The sequence below is a fragment of the Pyrus communis genome, chromosome 15 (assembly GCF_963583255.1).
Source record: "Pyrus communis chromosome 15, drPyrComm1.1, whole genome shotgun sequence".
Classification (NCBI taxonomy): domain Eukaryota; kingdom Viridiplantae; phylum Streptophyta; class Magnoliopsida; order Rosales; family Rosaceae; genus Pyrus; species Pyrus communis.
Genome location: NC_084817.1, coordinates 17,551,597 through 17,561,573, shown reverse-complemented (window position 1 = coordinate 17,561,573; position 9,977 = coordinate 17,551,597). Strand labels below are relative to the sequence as shown.

Below are 9,977 nucleotides of genomic sequence, written 5' to 3'. Positions count from 1 at the left end.
GTAGGCATGTGATGGCCGACACCCAAAGGTGACGAAGCCATATTAAGATGCATGAGAACTAAAAATAAATAATTGACATAAATAAAACTTGTAAATTTAATTATAATGAATATGCAATTGTGGATCGTATTTAGAGCATACAACTAATATGAGACATAAAATAGGAATAATATAAAATTGAATGAACAAAGAGATGGGTCCTACACCGAGAGGACTCAAAGATGGCGATGCGGGAGTACCTTGACGCCAGGATTGTATGCCTCGATTCTAAGTCCTGAGGGGGCGCAAAACAAAACATGAGTGGACCAAGTTGATATATAAGTAATACTAAAATAGTTATTCAACAATGTACTATCCCCCAAAGTTTATGAAAACTCAATAGCGTAATATGTAATAGGTTTTCCGAAAACCCTAGCATGCCATAGAACCTTTCATAAAACACATATCATATATAGTGGTGCTAAATAGTGGTATCAATATCGCCCGAAGGCATATAGAACACTTCATTCGCCCGAAGGCCTTCATTAGCCCGTTGGCTTCTACAACACCCGACCGAAGCCATATATAAATATCAATCGCCTGTAGGCTCCTACAACACTTGACCGAAGCCAATATATAGATATCAATCTCGCGTAGGCTCCTATAGCACCCAACTGAAGCCAATATATAAGTATCATTCGCCCGTAGGCAGTTTGTATGGATAACCACTAAGTAAGTACATAAAAACATTAACATAATATTTCTAATATATAAATACTATCTCAAACAGAGCTTAGTAGCTAAAACGTCATATTGTAAAACCACGTTCACAAGTATGTATATAGTCATCAATCATATATACCACAAGGAACGTAAAGTCAATAAAGCATGTTCATAAAGCGTGAAACCAATTTACTCATAAACATTTCATAAAATGTATCCATAAATTCATACTTTTCATGCATGCATTTCTCATAGTAAAATCATACATTTTAGAAGAGGTCCATTCACAAATAATTGCACCTAAGCACATAAAGGGTCCAATTAATAAAACTTTATCATAATGATTGAATTTCAGGAAATGGATGTCATAAACGGATTCAGGACGTTGAAAAACATAACGGGGGACCTTGAGTACCACCACGCGCCACCGCATGCGCCTATTTGGGTTGCTGGAAAGTTGGCCGGAAAAGTCGTCGATGTCACTGTGGATGGCAGCGAAGCATATTAGCTCTGGTGGAGGCACATGTGCTTCACGCGCCAGCCAAGACTTGCACCCACGCGTGGTCAGCATTCTGGGATTGGTTCTAGGTTGGGTTGAGGGGTTTTGGGCCAATTCTAATTTGGGCTTGGGTTAGGTTTAGGTGGGTTGGACCTGGGCTAAGCGAATTGGGCTTGGTTACATAGCCCCAAAGTTTGGGGCGGACTAAGAGATTGGGCTGGGTTCTGCGGGTCGGGTTTGACCCATTCCAAGCTGGGTTCACTTATTTCGATGAAAAGGAAAATCGGAGCTATCCTAGTTTCGATCAACCCTAAAACCTAAGTAAAACCTATCATGCAAAATACCAAAATGAAGCCTAAGGAACAAGGAAGAGATTCGTACCAATTTCATGGCGAGTGATGGCCGGAGTTGGCTGGAAAACAGTTTAAAACTCACGGGTTCTTGCCAGAATTTGGGAAAAACCTTCCAAGGTGGTTTCATTGTAGTTTCGACGTCCAACGTACACCAACACGGTCAAAAATGTACTACAAGGATGAAAAGAAAAACATTTGGAGTGTTTTGAGGCTTACCCAAGTCGGAAAAATTACAAAATCCGTTGAAGTTACGTCGGGGAAGTTTGTTTTCGTCAGAGCTTCGAGTTGGAGTCTCTAGGCTCGGTTTTCCTACGTAACAGAGCTCGAGTTCTAGCTCGTGATGTCTAGAGGGTGGAAGTGGTGGTGGTTGGAGCATTGATTCGTCAAGGTTTGGTGACTTTCTCTGCGTTATAAAGAAGAGAGGACGAGAGAATTGAAGGAAAGAGGTCTGAGAGGGAGAGAGACAAAAATGGAACATAAAGAAAGGAAAAGAGGTTGGGTTGGGGGGAGACAAACTAAAACTAGTGGGCCCCACCAAGCACACAAATTAAGACCCCAAAAGCAACAATTTAAAATATCTATCCCAATCCCAATGAAATTACCAAAATACCCCTCCATTCTAAAATCCGTAAAATTATTCAGGATGGGTTGTTACACATGTTCCTTTGGTTCAAGAGATTTTCGGGATAAAAAAGAAGCCAGTCCATCCCAAACCCCAAACTTGTCGTATTTCTAAAATTCACAACACCATTGAAGCCCACAATTCAACTTCTAAATAGTAAGTTCTTATTTTCATTTTCAAGCTCTTTATATATATATATATATATATATATATATATATATTTTTTTTTTTTTTTTTTTTTTTTAATTTCTACTTCTGCAAGTCTAGAATTGAGTATTTGGGTCCATTGAGTTTCTTCTGCTAGTAATTTCATATTTAATTCAAGGATTTGAATATAATCTGTGTTTTGCAGCAGTTTAACTTGCTAACAGTCATATGTTGTTGCTAGTATTCTAAAAATCGGCCTAGGCGGTGACGACCCGCCCCGATTTAAGGCAAATCGTTTTCAAAAATTGATCTGGAGCTAGGCGGCCACCTAGGCGGTCCTAGGTGGCCGGTTAGGCGGCACCTAGGCGGTCTTAGGAAGTCCTAGGCGGATTTGATTTTTTTTAATTAGTTGTGTGCTTTTTTATTTTTTAGTTTCATGGTGGTATACTTATGGAAATGGTGTACCTAATTAGCAAATGATGGATTGACTACAAGTTCATCTAATTGTGAAATGAATTGGAGAACATTTGAAGGGATACATACAAAAAATAAAATAAAATAAAATAAACTAGATATAACAATGTTAAATAGTTTAGTCTATGTCCAATCCAATGCAAGGATCATGAACAAGAAGAATTTAGTATATCATTCAAGAATACTCTTCATTATGATTATATACTTACTGTTTTTTAAATATTGAACTTGTTGGATGGATGTACTTCGTGTATTCTTCTACTTCTATTTTTGCATTTTATCATTCTTCTATTATCCATACAAGTATAGGTTTTTTTGTTGGATGGATGTACTAAGTGTAAATAGGCACTTATTTACAAGATATATAATAAATTTACATAAATCCACCTAGGCCCCACCTAGCTGCCTAGGTGCCCACTTAGGCCATTGCCTGCCACCCGACTAACGCCTAACGTTTTTTAGAACCTTGGTTGTTGCTAACTAATCATATGTTTTTGCAAACTAGTCATATGTTTTTTTGTTTTGCCTACAAATCAAGAACATTTGGGATTCTTTCCAAATATAGAAAAGATGGTTCTTTAGGAAACATCTGTTAGGCAGCTTCATATATTAATTATCTTTGATAAATGTATGTACAAGGGATTGTACAATGACGTGTTAAAAATCCTATTTCGTCGTACTTTAAATACAATGTCGTTGAAATGCTTCTTGCGATAAATAGTGATATCTGACTCAAGAAATCTAATCACGGGATCCGATCATAGTAGACTTGGTAGTTTCATGTGTGTTTGAAGGGTGAGGGACCGCGGACACCAAATTTTGCTTGTTTGATGCAACAAAACAAATTGGCATTGGAAATTCAGGTCCTTGAACGCCACGAGATTATGTTGCTTGTATATAGATTTATTTGATTTCTTCATTCTGTGATGCAACAAGTTTGTTAATTGCAATGTAATTTCTGAGTAGGTTTCCAAGTGAGCAGTTAACCTTAAGATGATATAGTTTGGTTGAATGTAATTTTAGTGGTCTCACACCTAAATTATCAAGAATTATCAATATTTCCTTTCAATTTTAGTGGTGTCCAAATCCAATAGTTTCATGAAGTCAAAAAAAGGATGGCAAATATATTTGGGGAGTTAGATGTTATAGAAAGATTAAAAACGCTAATATTGACATGAACTGCACAAATGGCATATTATTGAAAGGGTGAAATGTCTAAAAAACCCTACGTAGATACCTTATTGATACGGTGTAGATATCACGGATATTTGATGCATAGTGTAGATAACATGAGTATATCGTTTATACGCTCACAATTTTGTATGCTAGCTCGCAATTTTGTCTATAATACTAATAGATGGTTAATATGAGTTGTTATAATTATCAATATATTTGGGATATGTTGTCTATATGTTGATGATATTGTTCAATACTGTGTACTTATCACCAATATGCAAAATTAAGTTTTGCTCGCATAAGAGTATTTCCAATAGAGATGTTGAATTTGGGTCGTCTAATTTCAATTGAGAAATGGCACTTTGAAGTTAGATGCTAAGTTTTCATTTTTCCAAAGGATGAGTAAAATTATTTTTTAATTATATATTTTGGGTCCTACTGTTGTAAAATTTGTAAAGAAAAAATTGTGTAAATTGGTCTGGGTACATCATGTGATTGGTGGATTCTGAAAGGCATTTATTAAATAATGCAAATGGAAAGGATTTGACGTTGCTGTCAAAACAAACGCCTGGATGGGAGGCGTCGAGTCCACATCAGATAAAACGTATTTGACACTTTTTGGCATATCCTTTAGAGATGGTTCAAGGAATTCGATCTAAAAAATTGAAAAAATTTAGACATGGGAGGCTGCAAAAGATACTGGAATGGCTCCGATGATCTATGCCCACCCAACCCAACTCGACGGCAACCCCTTTCCACCGCCAACCAACCTTTTCTCTTCGGAAATTCGGAGGAGAAAGCCTTGGTTAGTAGGAAGAGCGATACAGACAACGAGCTACAGCCCCAAAAATAGCGGTCTTCTGCAAAACCATGTTACCATACAGAATAAGTTTTGGTCTTAGATGTCGATTTACAAGAGCGTAAAATTGATATTAAATTTTTTACTAAAAAGTAGAAGAGAAAAACAAGCCCATTACATAATTAGCCTATTTGCCGAAATCTCTCGTAAACTTGTAGCCTAGTACTGCCAATTTACTCTTTGAATTTAATTTCAGCCAATTACTTTACTAAACTTTTATTTATAGTCAAATTTCCATCTTCCGTTGAATCTCACACATTTCATCCATGTATCCGTTAGTTCAGAGGGCAGTATCGTCATTTTGGTCCAAATATTTTTTGCCTTTTTTGAATTAGCATCTGATGGTAAAACGGATGCTAAATTAGCAGTGGGCGACAAGTTTGGGGACATTTCGACAGATACCTCTGAATATTTTCCATTTCTCCGCCTCTTCTTTCTGTCTCTTCGCGCGCCGCCCTAGAGCTCGGTTGCTGAGTCCTCGTCCTCCTCATCCCTTTGCTCTTCTTCTTACTTGGCGGAGTTGTCCTTTCATTATCCATTTCTTTCGTTTTGGAAATGGTAACTCTTTGGACTTGTTTGCTCCCCAGTAATCCCCTACTCGCCCAATCCTCCCTCTCACAAAAACCCAGCAATTCCCACAAACCCAAGTTCAAATTTCAAGCTTCCACGGCCACAACCGGCGTTTCCACCACCGCCACACTATCAAACCCAGCAAACCAACAAACCCATATCTCCCTTTCCGCCAAAATCAGCAACAATCCAATAGCTGCCCAACCCAGTTCTGAAACTGGTCGTTTCCTTTCATTACTGAAGAGCAACCCTTTGTCTGACTGTAGACAAATTCATGCCCGAGCTCTGAAGTTGGAAGCTTTTGAGGCTAATGGTTGGGTAAGAAACAAGCTTGCTATGCTTTGCTCGAAGAGTGATGGGTTTTTGGACCATGCACGTAAGATGTTCAACGATATTCCCCAGAGAACTGTACCCACTTATGGGGCGTTGATAAGCGCATATTGTCGGTCAGAGCAGTGGGAAGATTTGTTTTTGGTGTTTGAGTTGATGATTGATGAGGGCATGATGCCGGATAAATACGTTGTGCCTACGGTTCTGAAAGCGTGTGCTCAGGTGCGGATGTTGAGGACTGGTAAAATGATTCATGGGCTTGTGATAAGGAATGCTTTTGATTCCGATGTTTTCGTGGGGAATGCGCTTATTGATTTTTATGCCAATTGTGGGGACTTTGGATTTGCAATGACTGTGTTTGATGCAATGAGGGAAACAGATGTAGTTTCATGGACTACCCTTGTTTCTGCTTTCATGAATGAAGGTCTTTTTGAAGAGGCAATGGAGGTTTTCAAGTCCATGCAGGTGAATGGTGTCCAACCGGATTTGATCTCTTGGAATGCGCTTGTATCAGGGTTTGCGTGGAATGGAGAGACTGATTTAGCTCTTCAGTATTTGGAAGCGATGCAGGAAGAAGGGTTGAAGCCTAGGGTTAGTACTTGGAACGGAATCATTTCCGGTTGTGTTCAGAATAGCTTTTTTGTGGATGCCTTGGATGCATTCAATAATATGTTATGTTTCCCTGAGGATCCAAACTCTGTTACAATTGCAAGCATATTACCATCTTGTGCAGGCCTGAAAGATTTAAACTTAGGCAGGGCTGTTCATGGATTTGCTCTGAAGCGTCAGCTGTGTGAGAACGTTTACGTGGAAGGTTCGTTAATTGATATGTATTCAAAATGTGGGATGAATGATTACGCAGAGAGGATTTTTTCCAAAGCCGAGAGCAAAAGCATTTCTATGTGGAATGAGATGGTTGCAGCATATGTAAATGCAGGAGAAGCAAATAAGGGAATAGAACTTCTTAGAGTAATGCATAGTCATGGCATAAAACCTGATGTGGTATCTTATAACACAATATTGGCTGGCCACGCAAGAAATGGGCAAATCAATGAGGCATATGAGTTGCTTTATGAGATGGTCCGAATGGATTTGAAGCCAAATATTATTTCGTTCAACGTTTTAATTTCCGGATTTCAACAATTTGGGCTTAGTTTTGAAGCTTTGAAAGTGTTCCAGACCATGCAATCCCCATCGAGTGGTTACTTTGGTAATGATGTGCTCCATAAGTCAGTTCAACCAAACTCCATTACCATTGCCGGTGCTCTTGCAGCATGTGCTGATCTTAATCTACTATGCCAGGGGAAGGAAATCCATGGATACACGTTGAAGACTAGCGTCGAGCCTAATATCTATATCTCAAGTGCATTGATCGACATGTATTCAAAATGTCATGATATTGCCTCAGCAGCAAAAGTATTTAGGAGAACTGATGATAAAAACACAATCTGTTGGAACGCTTTGATTGCAGGCCATGTCAACAACAAGCAGCTGGACCGAGCTCTTGAACTTTTCGGTGAAATGCTGGAAGAAGGTCTTGGACCAAGCTCTGTTACGCTTATGACACTTCTTCTCACTTGTGGTGATTTGGAAGCTCTCAGGTTTGGAAGAGAATTACATGGACATATCATAAAGAGTCATCTCGATCAGTCTAATTTTAGCCTTGCGAGTGCCTTAGTAGGCATGTATGCTAAGTGCGGTAGTATCAAGGATGCTAAATCAGTCTTTGACTTTGAAGTTAAAGGGGATGTTTCTGTATGGAACTCCATGCTTTCTGCTAATTTAACTAACGGAACGGCCAATAAGGCCATTGCCTTATTTCGGAAGATGCAGTTACTCGGGGTTGAGCCTGAGGTATAACCTTTACTTTACTCGTTGAGCTTGTGATCATGATAGCGTAGCAGAAGAAGGATGAAAATGTCACAAAATCATTGAAGAACGAACTTTGTGCTTTTTTGAGTTTCTCCTTCAGGCACATGGATGGCTAATTATTTCGGTAGTGCCAGTTTTGATTTCTCCGTAATCATGTTTTGGAGAACAAAAATGAACAGATGAAAAAGTTTTCAGATGCTAATCCTTCAATCGACGTGTCTAAGAATTTAATATTTATTGACTGCCAGAGATCGAACAAAGTTGCATAAGATTGATGAGAGGGGGATCTTTATGCTCCTATCACCACATGAAGGACGGGATACATAGATGCCCGAATGTATAGTCACAAAGTAGAACCAAGTTGTAAGTTTTGGAAGCTACTTCCTATGGTGACATCTGTGCTGGAGTCAAAAGAGCTTACGAAAAACATTTGGGGAAACAAGAAAATTTGGATTGAACTTCGATGTTGTTTGATCGAGGGAGAATGCTTGTGCAGCATGTATCACAAGCATCCAGAAAATATAAGTTTAGAAAGTTGGTTCCTGCATTGGTCATGCCGTAGAGCTTACCAGTTGGAAGCTGCAAAAGCAACAGAGTTATCTTCCTTGTTAAAGAGGTTTTGGCTCTTTCTATTCCTAAGTTGTTGCGGATATGTGACCTTCCAAGTTTGCTCTTAAGAAGATATTTGTAAGATCAGTGCAGATTTCCACTCGAGGAGACTCTCGGCGTGACATTCTTCCAGGTGTTCGTATCCCGCAAGAAGCAAGAACACAGAGAAGGTAGTTTGCCTTGTTAATGTTTATTCGTTTATTCTGCTTATGTTTTGGGTGTATTTTAGCATATTAAATAAACGAAGCCGATGACATTGTTAATATTAATTGTGTTTTATAAGATCAAGGGGTGACCTTATCCCTTTACAGGCTGATGCTCTGATCAATGTTTATGAAACCATGTTCTAAGTGAACTAACTAAACAATTTTGCTTCTCAAAATCACATCGAAACTTCATTAACTAATCATGGTGCACATGAACACACAACACATATTACAAGAATTATATTACTCACCGAACATAAGTTGCACACCTGTTGCAGGTTGTGCTTCCGGGGACTATATACATTATGTCTTACAGCCCAGTACTATTTGCATTCAGCTGATCAGAAGCTCCGAAGAGTATGGCCAAGAACTAGTAATGTCGTGGATCAAATCCGCCAGGGCTCCTTCGCTTGGACTCAAAGTACGTTCCAACCCATCTTTCAGTGCTAGCCTTCAACACTTGTTTAGCACTCTATTGTTGTCAGCTACCGTTATTTGAGAACGAGCAAGGAACACGGGCTTCATTGCCCCGAAAAGAAAAGCGAAGGCAGAAATATACGTAACCAGACTTTCATGCTACCCACTATTCAAATTTGAAGTCTCAAAACCACTTGTTGTGCAGCCTTAGATAGGAGGGAGGAGGACGTTTGGACATTGTATATGTATACATACTGTCATTCATATCATTAATTGGTATTTAAAAGTGAACGGAATAAATGTGCAAGAAGTTTGAGTCCTTTCCACTTGGCCAGTTGGTATCTCCATTCATTGAAGCAAAGAATATCCCTTAGAGAACTTGTTTGCCAAGTCATAAGCTTTGTCCATGCGTACCATGCAATAGTTAGTTTCGTCTCTCTGGGATTGAATTGGAGGTAGAGGAGAATGATTTTCATATTTAGAAGAATAGAAGGGAGACCTACAGACATGCCGGTTAGAAGATATGATTATGAGACAGGGGCTCAGGTCGAAGGGGTAGCAGAAGACTTAGGAAAACTTAGAAAGAGATCCTAAGAACAGACTTGGACTACTTGGTTTAACAGAAGACATGGCACAAGACCAAACGCAGTGTCGTTCTAGGATTCATATAGCCGACCCAACCTAATGGGATAAGACTTTGTTGTTGCTATTGTAGAAGAACATAAGGGGATTAGACATGAAGAAAACTTCTTCCTTCTAGTTATACTTTTTCGGGAGATTGGAATGAATGATATTTCATAATGAGTTCATTAATTTTTTTCATTTCTTCATTTAATCCTCTGTATCAAAGGAGGCCTTCAGGTATTATCAGTCACACATTAGTCTCGTGACATTTGGACTCCATTTATTGAAGGAGATTTTGAATTTAGATCTCATGGACGATAATCATTGAATTTGTTTTTATCAATGACGGATTTGTCTCATGGCATTTAGACTCCATTTTGTTGAAGGAGATCCCCAATTCGAATCTCTTGGACTATAGTCGTTGAGTTGAAAACTTATGACTCCACACGAATAAGAACCCCAAACTCGACCTCATACTCAAAGACGTTTTTTTTATTTAATCATATTTCGTTTAAAT

The 9,977-nt window shown here is 38.8% G+C and overlaps 1 protein-coding gene across 1 annotated transcript; it reads left to right on the top strand.

Moving 5' to 3' along the window:
- The first annotated feature begins 5,248 nt into the window (after positions 1–5,248).
- On the top strand, positions 5,249–9,249 carry LOC137718486 (pentatricopeptide repeat-containing protein At1g19720-like). The gene is made up of 2 exons (XM_068458049.1): positions 5,249–8,383; positions 8,698–9,249. Exon 1 carries the CDS (start codon positions 5,388–5,390, stop codon positions 7,590–7,592), a length of 2,205 nt encoding a protein of 734 aa, XP_068314150.1. The 5' UTR covers positions 5,249–5,387; the 3' UTR covers positions 7,593–8,383; positions 8,698–9,249.
- Positions 9,250–9,977: the final 728 nt, after the last annotated feature.

Coding starts and splice junctions, on each gene's coding strand:
- LOC137718486 (XM_068458049.1), top strand. CDS start 5,388: ATGGTAACTCTTTGGACTTGTTTGCTCCCCAGTAATCCCCTACTCGCC.